Source organism: Solanum verrucosum, unplaced genomic scaffold, assembly GCF_900185275.1.
Source record: "Solanum verrucosum unplaced genomic scaffold, falcon-dt-bn FXZP01000287.1, whole genome shotgun sequence".
Lineage (NCBI taxonomy): Eukaryota > Viridiplantae > Streptophyta > Magnoliopsida > Solanales > Solanaceae > Solanum > Solanum verrucosum.
The window spans coordinates 755,832-781,876 of record NW_026020292.1 but is presented as its reverse complement, the minus strand read 5'-3'; the positions used below and the strand labels follow the sequence as shown (position 1 = coordinate 781,876).

Genomic DNA, 26,045 nt, shown 5'->3' with positions numbered 1-26,045 from the left:
AGGCCAAACTGGTCCTTATTCGTTGCTCATCATCACAAATCAAATATTAGAATATTTCTTTATTCCTCTCACATATCTTCATCTTCAAGCCCCAAATTTGTGGTAGAAACCCTAGAAATTTCTGAGATTTTAGCGCAGATTATGATATTGAAGTCATTCAAAGTGCTCCCTCTTTGTCTGTAGCTGCTACAATTTGAAGTACAAAGACAGAGAAGGTATGTATGTGGCTGCATTGCCTCCTACTTATATTGAGATATTCCAAGCTGCATGAGTCTGTTATGGTTACATAATTGATTGATCGACTTTATTTTGTTTATTGGAGTAGTAGGAATGGCTGATGTGCAAGAGAGATGGTGTGTGGTGACTGGAGGAAGAGGCTTCGCTGCTCGGCATTTGGTGGAAATGCTGATCCGATACGAAATGTTTCAAGTTCGAATTGCAGATTTAGGTCCAGCCATTAAGCTGGAGCCTGATGAGGAGGAAGGCACAGTTGGAAAAGCTATGCGATCAGGCCGTGCTAAGTATGTATCCATGGATCTTCGTGACAAGTCCCAAGTACTCAAAGGTCTTTCCGCCTCTTAATATTTTACTCCATTTTTTTGTTTTGATAACTGTGTTTCCTGGTCAACTTTTGTGAACCTCCACTAATTCCACGGGTACATGCTACCCTCAACAACACAGAGATAGATGAGAAGAAATCATCCTAGTATTTTTGACTCCGCTAAAATTTGAACCTAAGATCTCGTAACTCTCAATCCACTTCTTTGATTACTAAGTCACACCCTTGGGTGCATCCAGTTTTATTTGCTTATAGTAACTCCTTAACTTGCTCCCGACTGCCAAAAAACAGATTTTTGATTCTCCAAATGAGATTAATTCCCTCCTCTCCCCTTCAACCTAAGACATTGGTGATACTTAGAACCTCTAGTTCTAAAAACTCCTATTTGTCGTAAAAGACAAATTATTGAGTATTGTAATGAGATATAGCTAAAATAGAGCTAAGTACAACATAGAGGATATATATGACCTGCCCGTTTAGTTTGGGATTGAAGTGTAGTGGTAGTTATTATTGTTTGTTTTTAATTTTTCTTAAAAAAGTTCTTTAGTTAGCTTATCTGTGATGTTCTTTTAGTTTATCCATTGTATAAAATGTAAGAGCTATAGATATCAAAGCTTTGCCATAGCAGATCCTAGTGTTAGCAGGTCTATCTGCTACCAGTAATGCATGATTTTGGTGTAAGAGAAAACTGAATCAATTCTTCTGTTCAACACCTTTGTCTTTATCATAGAACATGAGCGTTTGTCCATATTGATTATAAACAAATGTAAGTTAAGGTAGTGAGAAAACTATTTGTTGTGTACCAGGTTCCTGAAAAAAAAATGAGCAGCTTGTTTATTATCGACTGGCATTTGGTCCTGTTTTCAGCTTTTTGGCCAGAAGAGTAAAACATGTGGAACTTCCATACGTACATCGAATATATGCTATTCCTTCATTCCCATATTGATTCAATTAGAATAACATATGCCAATTAATGTTCCTGGTAAATTTAATTTAGTATCTAAATTGGCAATTTTTTTGATGGGTAAAGTGTAACATCTATTTATAGAACCAACATAAACGTTATACATCTGTTTTTTTGATGGGTGAAGTGTAGCTTTTATTTATAGAACCAGCATAAATGTTAGCAATACATTTGTAGATTGCATGTAGTGCTAACATTTTTTTTTTAAAAATGTCTATGCTTAGCAATAGATTACCAATTTATTCGTGAGCCATTGAATTTTCTGATCTCGATAACTTGGTCTCTAGCTGAAAATTGAAAGATGTAGCTTATCAAGGGTATAAGTTTTGAAGGACCAAGCAGTTTCAAAAGAAAAGTTTTGAAGGAGGTTGACAGTGCTTCCAATTATGGCTTGTGATCCCTTATACACCTTTATATGACATTCCATGTACTTTTAACCATAGTATGAAAGCAAAAATGTGAGTTTCCACATTTGAGACTGTTACAAATAAAATTAGCCTGGCATCAAAGCACATGGCCAAATTATGACACGAATTGTCCAAGACCATCTTATTTGGGTTAAAATATTCAAACTAGCTTTTCTTTAGTTATGTAGTGTCAGAAATCTTCAATTGATAACTTGCAGCGTGTGAAGGAGCTGAGGTTGTCTTCCACATGGCTGCGCCAGATTCATCCGTCAACAACCACCAGCTTCATCATTCTGTTAATGTGCTAGGTATTGTTCACAATTAGGGAAAGCTTTCATTGTCAGAAATTTGACTTGTTAATGTATTTTCTTGTTTGGCTTCCTGTTTCCTGTATGAGAGTTTTACTCTCCTCTTCTGTTGAACAAATATAAAGGAACCAAGAATATCATTGATGCTTGTGTTGAGCTAAAAGTGAAGAGACTTATTTATACCAGCTCCCCCAGTGTGGTGTTTGATGGAGTTCATGGTATTATCAATGGGGATGAATCATTACCATATCCTTCGAAGGTATAGGCTTTGTTTCCTGTTTAGCATCCAAATGAATCTTTGTCAGATTTGTCTATAACATACTTTGTTACTGATAATGTTTTCAGCATAATGATTCCTATTCTGCAACTAAAGCTGAAGGAGAGGCACTAGTTATCAAGTCAAATGATACTAAAGGGCTCCTGACCTGCTGCATTAGGCCTAGCAGTATTTTTGGCCCTGGCGACAGGTTGTTGGTTCCATCACTAGTTGCAGCTGCAAGGGCTGGAAAATCTAAGGTGACTATATAATAGGTCAAATTTAATGTTCAGTAGTTTGATTAGAAAATGTGTTATGAGGAACTTTCTACTAGTTCACTATTAATTTTTTTGTTTGTCCAAATTTTTTGTAATGGTGAAAGAGTGATGGATTTTAAATGTCTTCTATTCTCTATCTACTATTTGAATGATTTTGACAACTTGTTTGATTCTTAATTGTTCCAGTTCATTATTGGTGATGGCAACAACATGTATGATTTCACATACGTAGAGAATGTCGCACATGCTCATGTATGTGCCGAACGAGCTCTTGCATCAGGTGGTGCTGTTGCAGAAAAAGCGTCTGGTCAGGTAACATTTCGAATTTTATTAATTTCTATGTTCTGTATAAGCTTCTGCTATGATATCATGCTTTGCCATATGCTTTCAATCTAATGTATCCTATGAGGTTCCGACTCTTCAAAAATGTTAATGGGTGCATGTCAGATCCTCCAAAAGTGGTGCATTTTTGGAGTCCATAGCTATTATATGTTTTGACTTGTGAAGTTGTAGCCAACATATGGAAGTACCCAGGATTAAGCAATGTAATAGAAATTCTTGGGTTGCACCAATAGAAAAAGAAGAAGACAGTCTTTGAATTACTATTGAAGTACCATTAATTTTTGTACTTTGCGACATGTGTTTAATGTCACAATAATATTAAGATGAATATTATATCTTGTAGCAACAAAAGTTGAGCCATCAATCTTTGGTTTTAATTGAAAGATCTCAAATCAAGGTCTTGCAAATGTTTATACTGCATCATACAGCACCATAGGTTTGGTGAAGCTCACTACTTTCCTTTAGGTCCATGTAGTTTCTGGGTTCCTTTTTTGCTTAATATATGTCTTATTTATTGGCATTTTCCACAAAGGACTAAATACCTAAGTCGTTAAGCTATTTAAGGGTCATTGGCTATTGTGTGGTAATATATAAGTTATGCTTCTTTGGTAGGCAGAGCCCGCAGAGGTTCCCTCATCATCTCACTTAGCTTAATATTGTTCTTTGCTTCTCTGACAATGCATTTAAAGAGTATAAACTTATCAAATTGCTGGTTAGGTGGAACTATTATAAAACTTTATTGGGTAACACAGATTATGCCGGTCGTTGTAGTTGACAACACTTGTGCATCCATTATTATCTAGCTTACAGTTTCTGTGATCAAATAAGAAACCTTTCTTGTAGTTAGTTTCCTTATCTGTTTAGGAACTTCTATACTTGGTTAAAGTCATAATATTTGCCTTTCCCCTCCTCCCTGTCACAATCATACAGTAAACGATCAAATAAGAGCACCTTTGTCGTCTTCCTTTTCTCTAGCAAGTGTGCGAACTTCCACCTTAGAGTTCGTCATAATTTTCTTACCCCCTTCCCTGCGTTATTATGGTTAACACCTCTTTGTGAGGTAAGGTTAGATATGAAAATGGTCATATTGTCCATGTAGACTTATGAGTAAATAATGTTTTCATATATTGTCAAATTTCCTCTGAGAGGAACATATTAGGAGTTCTTTTGCTGTTTTTTCAATGTTAGCTCTGTCGAATAATAAAGCCTTGATAAAAAAATGCTGTTTGCAGGCTTATTTTGTCACAAATATGGAGCCAATAAAGTTTTGGGAGTTTGTTGCACTTATTCTTGAAGGTCTTGGTTACGAAAGGTATTCTTATTTTATGCCTCTGGCTTTGCCAGAAATTTTTGCCTACACAATTCTTGTTCTATCTATTTTCTCTGGATCACTTTGTGGTCTTATTATGAAAAGCACTCTAAAGCTTGTCTAGTATAATTCTTACTTTGCAGATGTCTGGAATTTTATTCTATGTTGCATGGATCCTTCATTTGTCTTGACATACCGGTGTCTAAACTCTAATGGGTCTGATAAGGGTGTGGGTACTTCCTATGATGTCTTCAAAATATACTGAAAATTAGCAAAATAAGTTGATGTACCCGTATAAGATATTTCCATGCTACGTACCAAGTACTTACCTGTAAACAAGTCCGAGAAACATAGAATTTACCTGCTTTATAGTTTTTGTGATTTGGAGATCAGTTTTACTAAAAAAGTTCAAGTACATTACATAAACAATGAAAAAGGCATCCTCTGTCATGTAGAACTAGGGAGAAACATTATTTCTGAAAAGCTTTTAAGTTCTTTCTGTTCATAAGCTGTAGCTTTCACGAAATTAAGTAATTACAGAAACCACTTGCTGGAACCTATTGAAGCCTCATTTTGATTGTTTAACTTATAGAGCAGAACCTCTGTTATGCTTAAAGTTCTGTCTTATTGGGCGTCTGGGCCATAGTAGAGGGGTTCCACAAATTATGGTGGTATATTTAGTTTTGATTATGACCACCAAATATGAGGCATCTTAAGTTTGTACATCGGAAGAAAATAGAATGTTAGTTTAATATATGGTTTGCTATGCTTGGTTTTACTGCTGATTACAAAAAGTAGATACTAAATTGTTAAATGGCCTATTAAAGTGATAAAAATGTGCCACCTAGTAAACCCACACATCCATCACAACATCTTCATCACCACCACCTTCATCTTTTGAATGAGAGAGTTCTTGATTGGCCAACACTTCGCCCCATACAATATAGCTGGTCTAACAACCACTCCGTAGAACTTGCATTTAAGTTTAGGTGGCACATTTTTATCACTCAAGACTCCGGATGCAAGCCTCCATTTCATCCACTCGGCACCAATATGGTGAGTGACATCCTTGTCTATCTCTCTATCTCCCTGGTAGAGCTGTCAAAATGGGATTGGCCCGCTAGGCCGGCCCAACCCAACCCTTGAATTAAATGGGGTTGGGCTCAATTTTTTCAGCCCATTTAGGAACGAGGCTTTTTAGCCCAGCCTCATTTGGCCCGCTGGCCTCGTAAGGCCAACCTGCAAGCCTCAGAGGCCAGCCCGCAGGCTGTGAATTTTAAAAATATTTATTATATATATTTTAAGTAATGTTTTACTTGTTATGATTTTGTCAATAAATATTTTTAAAGTATCAATATAAAATCAAGACTATATTTTTTACATATCTTTTACACTTTAGGGTCATAAGTCCACTAAATTTTCTTATTAGCTCAAGTCCATTACTCCATCATAACTATGAATCTTTGACCTTTTTCACATTTGTTTTTATGCCTAATTTTTCACTTCTCCTTTATTGTCTTGTTTATGAAAATAGGATCATGTAATGTTTTTTTGCTCGGATGAATCTTATGAATATTGTATCTTGGCTATTATGTATTTGTTTTGTAAATATTCACTGAAATATGTGTAATTCATGAATGAATTTATGTATGTATTGATGTCGTGTTCATCGGACATCAATGTTCGTATCCTTTCTAAGAGGAAAATGTTGTCCGTTTTTTGGTTGAAGGGCCAACCCGTTCCAACCCGTGGCCCACTTAGGGCTGGGTTGGGCTGCTATTTTATAGGCCCTTTAATTAAAAGGGCTAGCTCGTCCCGACCCATTTAACTCTCTAGCCCGTTAGGGTTGGGTTGGGCCAGCCTATTTTGACAGCTCTACTCCCTGGATAGTAGACCCAATATACGTGAAACTACCTCTCTTTTGGATGGCCTGTGTATCAAGCCTTATTTCCACCGAGTTCCACATCAGTCTCATGCGTCACCTCACTAAACTTGCTCTCCAAGTATTCAGCCTGCTGGACCTAAACCCTTTAGACTCCAGGGTGTACTCCATACTTCCAACTTAGCATTAACTCCTTCGTGAGTGTCTTCAATCTAAACTACGTTATCCACAAATAACATACACCATGACACCTCACCTTATATTAGCCGCGTCAATACATCCATCACCAAGCAAATAAAAACGGGCTAAGGGTTGATCCCTGGGAAACCCCATCAACATGGGAAAGTAGCGTGTGAGCTGGTGACATACAATATTGAATATAAATCAGGGAAGGTGAAATGGTGTTGGCAAAATCAAATATAGAATGTCCTAAGAGGGCATTGTTAAATGAATCAACTTATGTTTGATGTCTTGTAACACAAGCAAATTGGATCAATAGAACTAATAATAGATTAAATAAAGACCACATTCGTGAGGTAGTTTTGAACTCATCTATTTTTGCTAACCGTGGTGTTCAAGCTAGCTTGCACACACCTCGACTAATTCCATGGTTGCTACCTCTCACCAAACAGGTACTAGGTAACTCTATCTACCAAAGCTTGGACATATAGGAAAAAATCATGTAGTGTTTTTTTGTGTCCGTTGGGATTTGACTTGAGACCTCATGGTTCTCAACCCACTTCATTAACCATTAGGCCACACCCTTGAATGAAATTTTGAGCTCATTTTAAATTCTTTCGGAGAGCCAGTTATGGGTGAAACCCATGTTCAACCCTTTTTGTAATACAAATCACACAAATTGCTGAACTATGGGGTATTTTTACACAAATAGCCGGCCGAAGTCAATGTTTATTTTTCCTAGCCGGTATACATAGATTATACACTGATTATACATGGATGGTTATACACATATTATATATGGATTATACATATGTTTTTTTTTTTTGATAACCAAGAAATCCGTATGCGACTCGCTCTTTGGACCAATCACAACCTTCTAAACTCAGTGGATAATGGGCCCACCTCTCTACCCTTCTCCACTTAAATACTGGGCTTCACTTTGCATGGTGTGGGGCTTGAACTTGTGACCTAAGCCACAAATCCTCCACCTTTTGCCACTTATACATCGACTATTTTTCGTTTAGGCGTTGGGGGAGCAGCTATTTAGATTAATTCTTCAAATAGAGGTGGTTTTTGTGACTTTAAAAAATTTGGGTTGAGATTGCCAACTCTAAATGATTGTTAATTGCTTTGGTTGTAAGCTATGTGAATGAGATGATCTAAAAAAGCCTGCATTTCCATGGACTATATTAAGGTTAAGTAGCGAATAATTTTTTCCATTTATGTTCCAGAAGTAGAACTATCCACGCAAACAATCAACAAGCAAAACTATCCACGTATAGGGTAAAATCTGATTTTGTCTATAAGATTATGTATATGTGCATAAGCATGTATCTTAGTGCAAGGGGTGGCTCGCTATGGTGGATGTTGTACATTATCCTTAGCCAATTTGGAAGGGATTGATATCTTAGGTGCTGTTTGGTTAGTGTTTTAAGAGAGTTATGTGAATTCTCAAAAAAAGAGAGTTAATCTATGTAAAAAAATCAACACAATATCGTACATTGTTTGATTAGTGATTTTAGTAGAGTTGATCTTTGTGATTTTAGCATAGCATATGTAGTGTTTGGTCAGATTTTTTAAAATATTTTTTTATACATAATACCCACATAAGTTAATGAGGGAACTTATCTATTATTTTAAGCTGGTAGGATATTAATAAGAATACGTGTAGTAAATACTACATGAATTAGAACATTAAATGGCAAAATAAACTATACACTGTTTATTATTTTGTATAGATCAAACTAAAAATCCTACAAGAGATAGTTCCTACATCACAGTCCTTGCATTGCTAATACATCCGTTACTAATCCTTGCATATGTAAAAAAATTTGATTGGTGATTTTAGTAGAGTTGATCTTTGTGATTTTAGCATAGCATATGCAGTGTTTGGTCAGATTTTAAAAAATATTTTTTTATACATAATACCCACATAAGTTGATGAGGGAACTTATCAATTATTTTAAGCTGGTAGAATATTAACAAGAATATGTGTACTAAATACTACATGAATTAGAACATTAAATGGCAAAAATAAACTATACACTGTTCATTATTTTATAATATATCAAACTAAACATCCAACAAGAGATAATCCCTACATGACAGTCCTTGCATTTGCTAATACATGCGTTACTAATCCTTGCATTTCTAAACCAAACGCTTAGTATTTCCTTCTTTTGCTTCTGGCATCTGACAAAGATGTACCTTTTGGTGTGAATTGAGGAATAGTGTGTTTAACTTGGTTTGTTAATGTCTAATTTAGTTTTATTCTTTTGATAAGATAACGGATTTCATAGAACGCATCAAGAAGATGCATCGTTTACAAAGCATAGAAAAGTACAAGACTTTGTTAGCTCTATTACTAAAGGCTAATCTAAAGTTAGGAGCTAACAAAGTCCAATAAAGTTTCAGGAGAATTGACTGGGGGAAAAACTGCTCCAGCTGCAGAGGGTTGTTAAAAGTCTATACTTAGGGATGTAGCTTGGGGAAGAGGTGCCTTCAAAGCATCTATTGTTAATTTCTGTCCATACACACCAAAAAATGCAAGCTGGGATCATCTTTCATACTTCCCTGTTGGGCTTTCCGACCTTCCACGAGCTCCAGCTAACCAGTGCATCTTTAATGCTACTTGCATAAACCATTTTAGACCAAAAACTGAGATGGACATGTTCCATATGCCTGCGGTTGCTGTACAATGAAGAAGAAAATGCCTGTTGGTCTCTAGGGCCTGGTGACACATGAAGCATCTGTTGACAATGTGGATTTTTCTCCTGATGAGGTTGTCTTGGGTGAGGGAGGCTTCATGAAGGGATAGCCAGCTAAAACAAATCACCTTTGGGTGTAACTTGGTTTCCCAGATTAACTTCCATGGCCAATTAACTAGGATTTCATTTTGAGCACATAGTGAATAGTATGCTGCCTTCACAGAATATTTACAAACTGCTTTATCCCCCCAAATGAGTCTGTCAGGTGATTGATCATTGATCTGGACAACTCCCAGTCTCTCCAGTAAGCTGAGAATGTCTTGTAGTTCCCAGTCTTGGAAGTTCCTCCTGAATTCAGTATTATTCTTTCACTTATGCTGTTTAGATGGTTGAGCTGGTTATCAATCAGTGTCATCTCTATTTTGTGTTAGGACCAAGTGACACTGTGTGATTTGGCTCTACATACAGAGTTGGTTATGAAAATGATGAAGATATATGTAACATATTAAGTTAAATAGGTTTTGACAGGTTCAGATTTGCTTTTTTTTTTTGGGTTTCTTTTTTCTAGTTGGTCAGATTACTCAATATTTGTCAGCATGTTTGTATATGAGAGAGAGAGAGTGTGTGTGTGTGTTTTCTTGGTTATCTGTTACCTGTAAAACCAACTCACTGTAATTCCTAGCCAACTGAAGCTGTCTATGATGCCCATGACATTTGCAGATGCAATTGAATAACAGACCTGATTTTATCTTGTGCATTCATGAAAAGGAACTATGGCTTCACTGTTATTTCTAGGCAGTTTTTGCTTGCTTCACATTCTAGTAGATACCATTGGTCTTTTCTGCTTTTCGTTTACCTCATTTCTTGTGATGTATATCTTTATTTCTGATTGTTCATAGTATGCAGGCCAAGAATTAAAATTCCTGCTTCTGTTATGATGCCAATTGCACATTTGGTGGAGTTAACTTATAAGCTGTTGGCGGCATATGGAATGAAGGTCCCACAGTTGACCCCGTCAAGAATCAGACTCCTATCTCGTAGCAGAACATTTAGTTGTTCGAAAGCAAATGATCGCCTTGGCTACACACCAATTGTCCCACTTCAGGTTCCCGTACTTTCCTTGAAATTGATCTATTGTGTTCGGTAATTCCACATATAAACCATAGTTCCCGCACTTTCCTTGAAATTGATCTATTGGGTCTGGTAATTCCACATATAAACCATAAATGCCATGCTGTATCTGTCACTCACTCTCTGAAGTGTTAGGGGTTGTTTGGTATGGGGGATGGGATAAACAAAGTTATCCCTCCAAACAAACCCTTAAGGTATTCTACTCATAATCTTCTGCATTGAATAGTCCTTATTAACTTCTTAATGGATGCTTTCATTTCTTATGTGGTCAGTGTTTTCAGCTAAACCATATTCTTGGACTTTTGGTGCTCTGAGTTTGAACTTTCTATAGATACTTATTGCTTCGCAGATGCATCAGTCTGAACTTCCACTATGAAAGGAATTATGGAATTAGATTATATTTATACCTAGATTTTAAGTGTTGCGAATTTTGTTGTAGGCCCTCGTTTCATAACATCACTACAAATGATTATTATTTTCCCACAGTTTCTTTGGCTTTTGTTCTAATTATGTACCCTGTGCTGATGTGATTCTAATTCTTTAGGAGGGCCTACGGAGGACAATTGAATCATATCCGCAGTTGAGAACTGAACAGCGGCTAAAAAAGGAAGGCCCCTCTAAAGCTTCTCTATTTCTCGGAAGTGGGAGAGGTATGCATTTGACCTCTTTCTCATAACTTGAGCCTCTTGTTTCCCCCATCTGAAATTTAACAATTATCTTATTTCTCTGATGGATTATTTTATTCTATAGCGAATGTATTGCATCTATCTATGGGATCCTGCTTAGGATAGGCCTTCCAAAATTTATTACATAGTATTTTTCTTGTAGAACATCTCATTGAAGGTCAAGAAATTGAATGTGACTTGTCTGAGTAAATGCACAGATCAAATTTCTTGTCTGAGTCAATGCACTGATTAAATTTGTCAGAGTAATTCAATTGCCAGGGTAAATCACAACCTTGAACTGGTCCCCTATTGTACATTGTTATATGTGAAATTAAATATACGAGGAGTATGCGTCTTGCATTATTACATTATCGAACTTATCTACCTCGTTTGAAGAATGAACAGAAAGACATCCAGAACCAGTAGTTGGTGGATGGTGGAGAGAGAAATGTTTGTATTATCACCATCTCTCTTTTTGCCTTCTTGTGGAATGATTTTAAAAAAGCTTTTCAGCTCTGATGCTGACCATAGCAATGCACACAAGTTTGTAAAATTTTAAGCCCATGAAGTGGTTTCCCCTCTGTCAGCATCAAGTTGATTTCTGTTTCTGTGGTGAATGATCAGTTGGGAGTTATATTTGAATTAGTCATCAATCTGAAACTGGAGTAGGGATGGAATGGCGCGGTGCGGGCCGGGGGCGGGAAGGGTTGCGCTTTACCCGCAAAATTTTTATTCCTCCCCGCCCCGCCTTGCATAACAACTTTTTTCATTTTCAACCCACCCCACTCTGCCCCGCATAGACTCGCCCCTCATGACCCGCCCCACACAATTTTTTAAATATTTTTCTTTTTTCTAGTTAAGTTTGATACTAAAAATAAATTCATTTTTTTTCATTAAGTTGTATTAATTTAATAGATAATGACTTAAAAATTTATTCTTTAGAGGTCAATTGAGAAACATGTAAGAAATTGTATTATTTTTTATTGAAACATTTTCATTTACTATCTTGAATATTTTAGTAACTTTAAAGAAATTATCTTAATAAATAATGCTCTATCACTCTAATAACATGTAAAAAGTTAAAATTAAGTTTGAACCCACATAAAATCACATATACCAGCAACCCGCCCCGCCTTGCATTAGTTTTACAAAACCCCACTTCAACCCGCCCCGCATCCCTCCCGCCCTGCACAACCCTAAACCCGCCCCGCATCCCTCCCGCCCTGCCCTGCCCCATATAGCCTTAAACTCACCCCGCCCCGCCCCATTGCCATCCCTAAACTGGAGGCTTACAAACTAAGCATCTGAAGACAATTGCTTGGTTCTCTACAATGAATAAAGTATTAAAGTACAAACTTTACATGTGGGAGGTATTAGGGCCCGTTTGGACATGCGATATGGAATCATAATTTGAAGTTGAAGTTTTGTTTTGACATGCAATTTGGATTTTTCAAGTTGTATTTTTTCTCATAAACATGAAAACCCCATAAATTGTGAAAACTATCAAAATTTTCCTTATTATTATACAATCTTACCAAGTGAGTAAACCATAGTTCATAAACAAGATATCGGAATATCCTAAGGCACCACATTGATAAATCATATATCTTCATGTTCCTTTAATAAATAAATGTTTGCGATTACAAACTCTCAAATACACATAATTTTATAAAGATCCACTAGTCAACAATAGTAGTAACTAGTTACTCTTTAATATAATCCTTTCATGTGGTATGGACAATCTCCTCACGTCGAGCATGAGTAATCATGATTTGGAATCTCAAATCATGCTTTTTGGAGAATTTGGAATATGAAATCATGATTTCAAATCACATATCCAAATGCAGATTTGAAATCATAGTTTCAAATCAAATCATGATATGGAATTGCATGTCCAAATGCAAGCTTACTGTGCAATCTCAAACTGGTTTTCCCCTTGTTTAGGCTGTTTGTCCAGTATTATCTTGGAGAAATGGATCAATACTCTTCACTTATTCATCTGCATACTGAGCACAGTTTCAACATTTTGACACATCTTATATATATATTGCATGTTTGTAGAAGATTTTGTGTTTAATGTGATAAACTGTGAATGGCAAAGACTTGTATTCTATTTAAAGAGAAAAAACGAAAGTTTTGACTCAGCCTGTGTGACTGTATTTTGCAGTTGCTGACACACTTCTTTGGAGGAATAAGAAACAGACACTAACGGCAGCATTAGTTCTAGCTGCAATTTATTTCAATTTCATAGCTTCTGGCTTCACCATAATAACCTCTATATCAACAATTCTGTTGGTGGCATCGGTTTTCTTGTTCATCCATGGGAGACTGCCTCAGAGAATGTATTCATCTGTACTCTCTCTCTCTCCTTCCTTGTGTTTGTCTGTGCAGCAGGCATCTATATGTATTGGTATCATCCTATCGTTGAAATTTGTTTCAGTTACTGCTGTAATTTTTTAGCATAATAAGTTGCTTAGGGTTGGGACTTGGGATGAATCTACTTTTTTGAATTTTAAATTTCTAGTAGATTTTGTGTAGTTTGTTGAGATATTCTAGTTTTTTTTGAATTATTGTTAAGCATAATTTCTGCAGATTATGTTTTTGAGTTGGCTATTTAAAACCCTCAATGCTTGATAAAATTATTGAGAGACATTTTTAATCATACTTTAAACCATTTTCGCTGCACCATCTTTTAACAAACCAACAATGGTATCAGAGCTTTATTGGTTTCATCTAAGGAACCATTTTTTTTTAAAGGAAAGCCCTTTGAACTTTTCAAAACCTTTTTAACCAATACCAATTTTTCAATCATGGCAAGCAACAGTCTCTCTTTGCCTGCCCCATAATTTTTCTCTTTCTCTGGTGAAAACTATCAACAATTTTGCAAATCCTACAATTGTCCATATTAAAGAACATTCGAAAGAGCTTTTAAACAGGACAAGGTTTTTGAGGGTTCCTCTTTTTGCACAAAACCAAAAGAAGAAAAAGAAAAAAGAAGAAGAAAGAGCAATGTTATGAAAGTCTGTAGGTTCAAAGACTCTCAAAGCGATCCTCAAGAACAAACAGTAGAAGCAGAATTTGAGGATCAACATTTTATAAATTGCAGCAACTAAAGCAAAGGAAGAGTGTTGAAGCTTGTTTTAGTTACTATAGTAATTCTTTAGCATAATAAGTTGATTAGATTTAGGATGAATCCACTTTTTTGAATTTTAAATTTCTAGTAGATTTTGTTTAGTTTATTGAGATATTTTAGTTTTCATGAGTTTTTGTTGTGCATAATTCTTTTTTCTTGAAATCAGTAACTTTGTATCATATCAGGATCAAAACAGTACTTGGATAGTACTGAAACCATGTTTACAATAGAGCTCTAGTGTCTTCCCTCTCTAGCTATAAAGAATCTAGAACATCTATGATAGGCACAATATCATCAGAGTAAATCTGATTACACCAAAAACATAGTAGTAAGATGAACTTCATCTTCTGCACATCATTCTCTAAGCTCTCGAAACATTTGGAATTCCTCTCCTTCCAAATTGTCCACCAGATACAAGCTGGGACAATTCTCCATCAACTCCTAACCTTAGCATGTGAACATGTTCCTTCCCAACTGCTAAGAGCGTCTGTTATCTTGCCTGGCATTGTCGATGGTATATCCTTAAGGTTTAGGATGATTCTCCACAAATGAGCTGTGTATGGACAATGCAAAAATAGATGGTTGACTGTCTCAGCTATTTCTTTACACATGAAGCATCTTGAGCACAGTGTCATACCTCTGCTCATCAAGTTGTCCACTGCTAAAGTGGCCTCCTTTGCTAGTAACCATACAAAAATTGATACCTTGTGGGGGACTTTTATCCTCCAAATCTGCTTCCATGGCCAGTTTGCTATCTGGTGGTTGGACTGGTTCATAATTTTATAGGCAGCATTGACCTTAAAAATGCCTTTGGAGTTGCCCTGCCACCATAAATGATCTTCACCAGCTTGAATCCCAGGAAATTGATCAAGTTTGCTAAGGAAATCAGCCACTTGTCACGGGCCTATTTTCAATGGCTTGTGGGACCTTAATGGCTTGCACAACAACTAAAAGGCTCTGTCCTAACCAACAAAAAACACTAAGGTGCTAGAACAAAAGGGGGTATGAGAAGCTTGGGTACAACCTAGTCAAATGGGATGAGGTGACCCTCAACAAAATACAAGGGGGTATGGGGATAAAAAAGTTGAAAGTACAGAATGTTAGTTTGTTGAAAAAGTGGCTTTGGAGGTTCTGTATTGAAGATTTGGCATTATGGAGAAGATTCATCTCACGTAAATATGGTCTTCAAAATAATTGGATCACTGATGAAGTAACAGGTGTTTTTGGGTGCTCTGTTTGGAAAACTATCAGAAGACTATGGCCTTCTTTCGCCTCCAATATATCATTCAAAATTGGAGATGGGGTTAAAACTGATTTTTGGATTGAGATTTGGATAGGGGATAGGGACTTGAAAACCTTATTCCTAGATCTATTTATTTTAAGTCTACAACAGATGGCTACAGTGGCACAGGTATGGACTCCTCAAGGGTAGGACCTGATTTTCAGAAGGGCTCTAAATGACTGGGAGATTAGTAGAGTAGCTGGGTTGTTGCAGGTGCTGAACCCATTCCCAGGTGTCACAGAAGGACGTGACAGTCCAATATGGAAGTTGCACAACAAAGGGAGTTTCACAGTGAAATCCTACTACTCCTACTACTGGAATATGAATCATAACTGGAGAATGAGAATGGAGTTGCCATGGAAGCTAATCTAGAAGATCAAAATTCCACTAAAGGTGTCATGTTTCTCATGGCTGGTGATCAGAAAAGCATGTTTAACTCACGAAAGGTTACAGAGAAGAGGTATACAGAATTGCTCAAGGTGTTATATGTGTGATAAAGGGGCAGAGATTAACAACCACTTATTCCTACATTGCAAAACAACTGTAAATCTGTGGCACATGTTCTTATGTATACTTGGAGTTAGCTGGGTAATGCCAGAAACTTCTTTAGACATGTTGAAGCACTGGGAAGGAATGAGCAGAAGAAGAAGATCAAAAGAGGACTGGTGGAAATATATTCCAGCTTGCATCTGGTGGACACTTTGGAAGGAAAGGAATGAAAGATCCCATGATGGGCAAGCTAGCAGCATTCAGAAGATCAAGATGAAGAGTCTGAGTTTTCTATATTTTTGGTGTAAACAGGATATGGTGGGGGAGGTAGTAAGTCTAGTGGACTTCATAGGACAATTGTAAAGTTCTTTTTTGGGTTTTTGGTTATGAGGATGCCCTATGGGGTTGTAAATCCCACCTCATCAGTTGTTATTTGATGGGTTTTTTTTGGTGTGAATACAAAGTTACCTTATAAAAAAAAAGGTGCTAGAACAAAATGTCCACAACAATACACACAAGGCAGCAAACAATGAAAGTAGCTGTAAGGGCTTGTGGGAGGCAAGTGCCAATTTTCTTGTGATATATTTCAAGTGTAAAATACAAGTGAAGCTGTCCCTTAGGACTTATACAAGCTGAAATGCAAGTCTACAAGTTAAGGAGATGAAAATCCCAAGGAAAAATGCTAAAAAAGATAGTCGTGACACAAGGACAAAGGTTGGTGGAAAAGCTAGTCAAAGCTTTCCAAATATGGCAAAAAGTCACTTCCAAAAGCAGCTTTTCTGATCCCTCTTGGAAAACGTTTTGACAAGGGTGACAAGGGCATTAATTGGCCTCCAAGCATGTCTAAATAATCTTCCAAGGTTGGAATAATATTGGCATTGTGTATTAGACTCGTACAGGCTCGATCTGATTCTGCCCCTTCCTCAGAAATGCTGAAATTTAATGTAGACTCTTGCGGGGCGGCACACGCTCCCCACTTGATTTAGCGACAACCCCTGCTCCACACAAATGTAAATAATTGTGGACTTGTCCTCGGAATTGCCACAAGTCTTAGTACTTCTCATGTTGCCTCATTCAGTGATGTTTCTTTCCAATGGACAAGGAACTGTGTGCTCAAATTATTCCATCCCTTACCACAAACTAGTTGATGATTGATTATGGCTTTGATTTGCTTGTCCACGGCTGGTGGTGTGATAAATATTCGAGCTCAACTGGATTGTCCACGCTCCTTGTCTTCCACGTTTTCAAAATACAGTTTCAATTGGCTAGCATGGAAGACAAGATGCAACTTCAAATGATGAGGCATATCCACCCGATACGAAGTTCTGCCGGCCTTGGCAGTGATCTCGAAAGGACCCTCATAGCGTCTAATCAAGCTTTGATTCACTCTGCAGCAACTTGAACTACTGGGGATTAAGTTTAACCATGACTTTATCCCCAATTCGTTAATTGATAAGACACCTTTTATGATCAACAAACTTCATTTTTCGGTCTGCTTGGTCAAGATATGACCTTGCAAGGTCGACTTGCTCCTCCCAAGATTTCCCCATATGATAAGCACTCGAACTTTTCAAACCAGCATCGACGGACAAGGATTGAGGCATGTTGGGCTGTTGCCCAGTTACCAACTCAAAAGGATTTCTTTTCGTCGCCTCGCTTCGCTGCAGATTATACGAAAACTAAGCGGTGACTAGCAGTTTCACCCAATCTTTCTGATTGGCACTAGCATAGTGCCTCAAATAGTACTCCAAGAGCGCGTTGATCCTTTCTGTTTGCCCATCCATTTGAGGATGGAAACTGGTCGGAAAATGCAATTCAGACCCAAGCAAACCAAATAATTCTCTCGAAAAAGCTTTGGTGAATCGCATATTGATTATATGTTTGGGTACACCCCAATGCTTCACAACGGCTCGCAAAAATAGACGGGCTACCTCCTTAGCTTTGCAACTGGTCGTCGTTGCAGTGAACGTCGCATACTTGGAGAATTGATCAATAACAACCATAATAGTTCTGAACTCCTCTGAATTTGGCAAATAAGTGATGAACCATGGTGATGTTGTCCAATGGTTTTTCGGCAATTGGCAGTGGCTCAAGTAGTCCACCAGGTGCCTTTATTTCAACTTTATCTTGTTGACATACGAGGCAAGTACGTACATAGACCTCAATGTCATCTCTCATCTGTGGCCAATGATAAAAGGACTTCAATAATGCCATAGTCAACTTCTTCTCCGGATGACCAGCCCATGCAATGTCGTGACCCTCTTTGATCAATGTATGCCTAAGGCTAGCCCACCTCGACACGTACACACACCTGCCAGTAGTATACAACATGTCGTTCTCCTCCCAAAACTTCTTTGTCTTGCCTTGTTGGGCCAAGACAAGAAGCTACTTTGTCACGGGATCACGCTGCATTCCATCTTTACTAGACTCGACAATATTGCTGCTCGTCGAGCTCATAAATAGCTGCCAAAACTACCTTGCGACTCAATGCATCAGCTACAATGTTGGCCTTCCCCAGTTTGTACTCGAATGAATAATCAAACTCAACCAAGAAGTCTTGCCAACGTGCTTGCTTGGCAGTCAACCTCTTTTGAGTTTGGAAATAAGTTGTCGCGACATTGTATGTCTTAACAACAAAGTGGGGAACCCAACACATAGTGACGCCACGTACTTAGGTAGTGGACTACGACTGTCTCCCTTTCATGCACAGAATAACGCCTCTCGGCATCGTTCAATTTTCTGCTTTCAAAGGCTATCAGATGACCTCTTGCACAAGGACGCCACCAATAGCAAATTTAGATGCATCGGTCGAAATTTCAAACATCATATTTAAGTCCGACAGCGCCAAAACAAGTTCTTTTGTGATGGCTGCCTTAAGCTTCTCAAAAGCATCGTTGCACACATCAATCCACTCCCACTCATGACTCTTTTTCAACAAGTCGGTGAGTGTGCAGCTATAACGGAATACCCAAAAATGAAGCGTCGATAATAGTTAGCGAGGCCAAGAAAGGACTGTAGCTCGGGTACTTTCGTTGGAGCCTCCCAATCACGAATCGCCTCCACCTTGTCGCTGTCTATTCTTATCTCACCATGGCTAATGGTATGTCCAAGGAACTGGACAATAGGTTGTGCAAAGCTGCACTTCTCTCGCTTCACGCACAAGTCATTGTCTCTTAACAGTTTGAACACCTTGCACAAGTGTTCTACGTGTTTCGCCATGCTGTTGCTATACATGACGATGTCATCCAAATAAATGACCACAAATTGATCCAAGAATGTTGTTTCTATACGTGACGATAGATGCACTCCATTTTGTGGCACCTGTTTTGTTCCAAAAGAAGGAAGGGACGTTGCGATTGTGTATTGATTATTGGGTGCTCAACAAGGTTACGTTAAAGAACAAATATCCTATCTCTTTGATTGCCGTTTTATTTGATTGTTTGGGGCAGACCAAGGTGTTTACAAAAATGGACTTGAGGAAGGGCTTTTACCAAGTTCGTATTGCCAAAGGGGACGAGCCAAAGATGACTAGTGTTACTCGCTATGGAGTTTTTGAGTGGTTGGTCATGCCATTCGGCTTGACAAATTCTCCAGTGACGTTTTGTACATTGATGAACAAACTGTTCCATCCATTCTTGGATTAGTTCGTGGTCATTTATTTGGATGACATCATCGTGTATAGCAACAACATGACGGAACACGTAGAACACTTTCGCAAGGTGTTCAAAGTGTTGAGAGACAATGACTTGTGCGTGAAGTGGGAGAAGTGTAGCTTTGCACAACCTATTGTCGAGTTCCTTGGACATACCATTTGCCATGATGAGATAAGGATGGACAACGACAAGCTGGAGGCGATTCGTGATTGGGAGGCTCCAACGAAAGTACCTGAGCTACGGTCCTTTCTTGGCCTCGCCAACTATTATCGGGGCTTCATTTTTGGGTATTTCTCTATTGCTGCACTCCTCACCGACTTGCTGAAAAAGAGTCGTGAGTGGGAGTGGATTGATGTGTGCAATGATGCTTTTGAGAAGCTTAAGGCAGCCATCATCGAAGAACTTGTTTTGGCACTGCCCAACTTTACGAAGGTGTTTGAAATTCAGACTGATGCGTCTGATTTTGCTATTGGTGGTGTCCTTATGCAAAAGGGTCATTCGATAACCTTTGAAAGCAGAAAGTTGAATGATGCCGAGAGGCGTTATTTTGTGCATGAAAGAGAGATGACGACTGTAGTCCACTGCCTAAGGACTTGGCGTCACTATGTGTTAAGTTCCCAATTTGTTGGTAAGACGGACAATGTCGTGACAACTTATTTCCAAACTCAAAAGAAGTTGAATACCAATCAAGCATGTTGGCAAGACTTCTTGGTTGAGTTTGATTATTCACTCGAGTACAAACCGGGGAAGGCTAATGTTGCACCTGATGCATTGAGTCGCAAGGCTGTTTTTGGAAGCTATTATGTGCTGGACGAGCAACAATATTGTCGAGTCTATTAAAGAAGGCATGTAGCGTGATCCCGTTGCAAAACAACTTCTTATCTTGGCCCAACAAGGCAAGACAAAGAAGTATTGGGAGGAGAAAGGCTTGTTGTATACCTCAATGTCATCTTGCATCTATGGCCAATAATTAGAGGACTCCTATAACGCCATAGTCCGCTTCTTCCCCGGATGACCAGCCCACGCAGTATCATGACCCTCTTTTATCAATGCGCACTTGCCTCGTTTGTCAACAAGATAAAGTTGAAATGAAGGCACCTGGCGGACTGCTTGAGCTGCTGCCAATTGCCAGAAAACCGTGGGACAACATCACCATGGAGTTCATCACTTATTTGACGAATTCGGAGGGGTTCGGGACTGTTATGGTTGTTGTTGATCGATTCTCCAAGTATGGGATGTTCACTGCAACAACGGTCAGTTGCAAAGCTAAGGAGGCAGCCCATTTACTTTTATGAGATGTTGTGAAGCATTGGGTACAGTGATCGTGATCCGCAATTCACCGGAGATTTTTGGAGAGAATTATTTTGTTTGGTTGGGTCTGAATTGCATTTTTTGACCAGCCTCCATCCTCAAATGGATAGACAAATGGAGAGGATCAACACGCTCTTGGAGTGCTATTTGAGGCATATGTTAGTTCCCGTCAGAAAGATTGGGCGAAATTGCTAGACACCGCTTAGTTTTCGTATAATCTGCAGCGAAGCGAGGCGATGAGAAGAAGCCCTTTTGAGTTGGCAACTGGGCAGCAACCAAACACGCCTCAATCCTTGCCCGTCGATGTTGGTTTGAAAAGTCCGAGTGCTTATCATATGGTGAAAGCTTTGGAGGAGCAAGTCGACCTTGCAAGGTAGTATCTTGACATAGCAGCCCAGAAAATGAAGAAGTTTGCTGATCGTAAAAGTATGCGACGTTCACTGCAACGCCCGCCGGTTTCAAAGCTAAGGAGGCAGCTCGTCTATTTTTGCAAGACGTTGTGAAGCATTGGGGTGTACCCACAAGCCCGTGCATTTACTTTCATTGTTTGTTGCCTTGTGTGTATTGTTGGGGACATTTTGTTCTAGCACCTTAGTGCTTTTTGTTGGTTAGGACTGAGCCTTTTAGTTGTTGTGCAAGCCATTAAGGTTGTCCCACGAGCCATTGAAAATAGGCCCGTGACAATTTCTGCCGATTATGTTTTCAAGTTATCTATTTAAAGCCCTCTATGCTTAATGAAATTTTTTAGAGACATTTTTAATCATTCATCAAACAAATTTTGCTGCACCCATCTTTTAGAAAACCAACAACTACCATGGTACTACTGGAAGAGAAAGGGGAAAAAGTCCAGTCATTAGTAAAGAAGACTTTTGGCAAACTGAACTTTTTCCCCTTTCTCTTCCTGTCTCAACTCTTGACTAATGACGTTTGTTAACTCGATGCCTTTTTCCTATAACCACAACTCTTTTACTCCCTCTGTCCCATTTTATGTGAGGTAGTTTGACTCGTCACAGAGTTTAAGAAAGAAAGGAAGACTGTTAAAACTTGTGGTCCAAAATGAATGATAAAACTTTGTGTGGCGGTAAATCATTTCATTAAGGGTAAGATAGACATTTTATAGTTAAATAGTAACTTAATATAGAAATGTGTTATTCTTTTTGGGACTGACTAAAAAGGAAAGTAAGTCACATAAATTGGGACAAGAGGGAGTAATAATTATACATTTTCTTAGTGCAAGTTATTGATCATTTAGTTCTAGATGTAGGAAAGTTTATCTGTTCCTAGCTGGCTTTTAGAAATTATTCAGCATTATGTTAATGGTCAAAACTAATATATACATGTTGATAAAGGTGCAGTCTATTGCATATGATGTACTTTAAGTGGAATAGCCAGGGAGCTGGCATTGAGTCAGTTTAAGGAGTGATGATATGTGCCTTTTTTTTTTCTGGTACAGAATGGGTTATAAGTTTGACAAAGTCCCTGTATCATGCTTCCATGTATCGGAAGAGACATCGCACCAAGTTGCTCTGTCAGTGGTCTCAGGGTGGAATTCTGCAGTGAAGGGTTTAAAATCTCTTTGTAAAGGGGCTGATTGCATGTTCTTCCTTAAGGTAATTGCCAACATATGCAATCTATTTTTTTTTAATTAGTGCACCAAGTCAGTGCTATAATGGTTTTATAAAGTCATTCATCCTTACACCATTAACATCTTTCTAGTTACGTAAAAGCACACAATGTATAGGCGCTTCAATCTGTTTCTTTTAAGCAATACACTTCGATCAAAATATCTACTCCATCCGTTTCAATTTGTTTGGCCTATTTTGACTTGACACGGAGTTTAAGAAAGTAAAGAAGATTTTTGAATCTTGTGATCTTAAATATGCCATGTAGAAAGTTGAAATTAAAGAGTAGCTAAAAAAAGGAAAGGGTCATTCTTTTTGAAACGGATTAAAAAGGAAAGTAGGTCAAAAGAGGGAGTATTATTTAGTACCAAAAGTGATGCAATGTTTCACTAATATTTGGCTGGCTATAAGTTGGTTATGCAATCTTTGTTTTCTTTTTAATACGTATGGATATTATGCATTCTTTTTCTGGAATACATGACAGTCTTAGTAGCTGGACACATAGGGGGAAATTCAGTAATTATTACAGCAAGAAGCTCAATAAAAGGGTAGAAAAAGAGTGCACAGGATCGTGGACACCTGTGCAGTTTGGTTCATCTGGAATCGTAAAATCACCTAAAAACTTTACATCACAATTTGAAACTTGAAAAGTATTCAACAACATTGATAAGATAACAATAACAAAACAAGTAGCCTATTTAGCAATGAATGAAGCCCCATTCTATGGACTAGAGACATCCTTTGGCACTAGAAAACAAAGCAATAGTTACTCATGAGTTGTTTCTCCCATGGTACAAGTTAGACAGGAGGAAGCTGGAGGAGCATTAGCCCTCATGGAGGTATCCAATTGGTTCAAAAAAATGTATCTTGATGATGACTCACCACCTTAGAGTTCGTCTTGAAGGTTCTGAAAATTAAGAAAGAATTGAGGACAAATGTGAAGGGTCGGAAGATTGACTGTCAAACATCTTCATCATAATGTAGAGTTAAGAGGGATGTAAATTCTAAGTTCGTTCTTGAATTATGACTATGAGGCCGAAAACAAAAGAAAAGAGCAGGTTCTAAAAAATGTTGACTTTCAACTACAATGTATGCAAGGTTATGGAACTTTGACGTTCATAGAAAATGAAAAGGTTAAGATGCCATTAAAGCGCTAGAAAAGGGGGATTGTGTGTTTAGGGAAGTAATATCTCACAATAATTGGTGAGAGAATTGTGGAGAGTGGATGGGAAGTTTAGCCTGATGCTGCATATGTGAGATGGGGGAGGCATCCTGTTAAGTTGGAGGAGTGTACTGTTCTGTCATGTTTGAATGATCTTTGGGTGTGTATCTTCATAAAACAAATGTTATTTGTGTGAGGATCTTTAGATTGAATTTGTGTGTAAATTGTGGGAGGGGTTAACAGCAATCCATTGCTGGTACTTGTTCCTTTTTTTTTGGGTGGGGGGGGGGGGGTGGGTGGGTGGGTGGGTTATGGGTTATGTTTCTATTCAAATAGATGAGGTTTCTTCTTCAAGTTGCATATTAGGAGACAGGGAATCTGTTTTTTTTTTTTTGGGATCATTTAGGTTTCTTTTTCGTTGTCTCATTTTCGAAAGTGACAAGGAGCACTGGTTTGTTATGTTTTCGGAGCTGTATTTAGTTGGGATTTTATGAATTCCCCTCGAGTGCCAATGTAACAATAATTTACATTTACCTAATTAGGAAACCCCAACAACGTGAAAGAATGTAGAATGAGCATTTTTTGTTTCACTGAATTTGAAAAATCCTGACAAGACATTGAATGCAAAATGGATAGAACTTTCTAGGCCATCTTGCTTCTGTTTGCCAAAATGAGTAACTATATATGCACCTTACTGTTACTGGAACTTCCATCAATTAGTTTGTGAAATCTTTCATTTGGATGATGAAACAGGTGGCTCTCTCTCTATTGATTCTAAGTATCCTTGGAACAATTTCTCTGCAGAGTTTGTTTGCCATAGGTAAGTGCTCTCTTACCTACTAACACTGAGATAGCACATTTATCCTTGGGCCTACATGGTAACAACTCATCTGCATCCAGAATTTGTTATGCTTTCTCCTAAATTATGCAAATAGCAGCTCGAGCTATGCAAGTTCAATCCCATATTTGGGTGCTCTGACCATCTTTTTTCAATTACAGGAATCCCAGGTTCCTTTACTTTGTTTTTCATATATGAAAAAAAAGAGGAAGAAATAGATCATGTACTTCAAGATATTGTCTCATTTACATGGAAATTGAAGTCTGATATTTCTGGGAAAATTTTCAGCTCTGCAAAAGACCAATAATAGACAGAAAATTACCTGATCAAACTTCTTCCTTATCTTGAGAAGCTTTCTTAAGCAGGTTGTTGAAGTTGAAGGACTTCACCTTATCCTTGTGTGTAACATATTCATGGGAACCTTGCCGAAAGCCATATTTCTGTCTGATCTGATATCAGGCTGCTGTGTGTCAAGGCATTGTCTTTTGTTTGCTCTTCTCATTTCTCTCCGCTTCCCCTCTTTTGCCAATATTACTAGAGTACATTTGGCTCTTGCTGCACTGGTGTGAATGGTTTTGTTCTGGTCCTATATTTGTTGGGGCAGAGGTGGAGGTAGAAACAAATTTTTGTGTCTATTGTGATATGTGTAATTTTGCTGCTCCTGAAGAATGTGGTTGCTTTTGTGTAAGGGCAGCTTTCCTCTAATTTTACTTCAAAGTTATAATCCAGCATCTTAAATGTTTTCTTTTTTCATGGTCTGCGTGCATAGAAGCTTGCAGAGCTATTATTTGTTATCTATAATTTTTTTTGAATCTATAACAATTGTAGAAAGGTTGATCATGATTGGATGCTTAGTATTTTGGCGTCTTGATGTTTGTCTATTATTTCCATTTGACCTTGAAATGTTAAAGACTAAAAGAGGATAATTGTGTATTTATTTTTATTGGGAAATGTTTTGTTCTTTAAAAGTCTTGTTAAGTAATTGTGTTTCTCACAAGATTAGAAAGCTAAGTGAGTATTTATTTTTGGCAGAATACCTAAAAATCTCCCAACTTGATACTATTTATTAGTTATTCGAATTAACCCCCACACTTGTCTATTTGTAGCGTTTATCCCTTGGACGATCTCATCCACTGTAACGTAGCATTTTTTGTTTTTAAAATTCATTAATTTATTAGATAATCAATTTTGTTAAACAACTCCGGTATTTAGGCTAAAAATAATTCTTTTCCGTCATTTTTGACAAACTTGGTCTGAAAAATGAAGCAGCACAATTGAAAGAAATAAGTACTACGTCTAGAGTAGAAATAAAAGAATAAATTGAAATAAAGAGGTATTGCATTTAAAGAAGAAAATAAATACATAGTTGGTAATATTATTTTGGCTAAAGATAATGCAGTTGTACACAGTTTGAACACATAACCATTGCATCTAACACTCTGTTTGGATCATTGTTACCCATTGTATTGTATTGTATCGTTACTATATCTATAATGTTTGTTTTGATTGTTACTTAAAATGTATTGTATTGTATTGTTAAATTCCGTTGTTATGCAACAATGAAAA

The 26,045-nt window shown here is 37.7% G+C and overlaps 1 protein-coding gene across 2 annotated transcripts; it reads left to right on the top strand.

Annotated features, from left to right (window-relative positions):
- The first annotated feature begins 6 nt into the window (after positions 1 to 6).
- Positions 7 to 25,343, top strand: LOC125834536 (3beta-hydroxysteroid-dehydrogenase/decarboxylase). Of its 2 annotated transcripts, none has more exons than XM_049513665.1 (13): positions 7 to 215; positions 329 to 565; positions 2,149 to 2,238; positions 2,364 to 2,497; positions 2,584 to 2,754; positions 2,959 to 3,084; positions 4,347 to 4,426; positions 10,100 to 10,298; positions 10,869 to 10,974; positions 13,157 to 13,331; positions 22,311 to 22,467; positions 24,395 to 24,461; positions 24,641 to 25,129. In XM_049513665.1, the coding sequence occupies exons 2-13, from the start codon at positions 331 to 333 to the stop codon at positions 24,784 to 24,786; spliced, it is 1,686 nt and encodes a 561-aa protein (XP_049369622.1). In that variant the 5' UTR covers positions 7 to 215; positions 329 to 330; the 3' UTR covers positions 24,787 to 25,129. The 2 variants fall into 2 exon arrangements, with proteins under 2 accessions (XP_049369622.1, XP_049369621.1); XM_049513664.1 differs by having other exon boundaries at positions 18 to 215; positions 326 to 565; positions 24,641 to 25,343.
- The last annotated feature ends 702 nt before the right edge of the window (positions 25,344 to 26,045 follow it).

What these genes read in the sequence shown, in the direction of transcription:
- LOC125834536 (XM_049513664.1), top strand. Translation starts at nt 331, where the DNA reads ATGGCTGATGTGCAAGAGAGATGGTGTGTGGTGACTGGAGGAAGAGGC. An exon ending in CAAGGGCTGGAAAATCTAAG is followed by an intron (nt 2,755 to 2,958) that starts GTGACTATATAA and finishes TAATTGTTCCAG; the next exon opens with TTCATTATTGGTGATGGCAA. An exon ending in ATTTCTCGGAAGTGGGAGAG is followed by an intron (nt 10,975 to 13,156) that starts GTATGCATTTGA and finishes TGTATTTTGCAG; the next exon opens with TTGCTGACACACTTCTTTGG.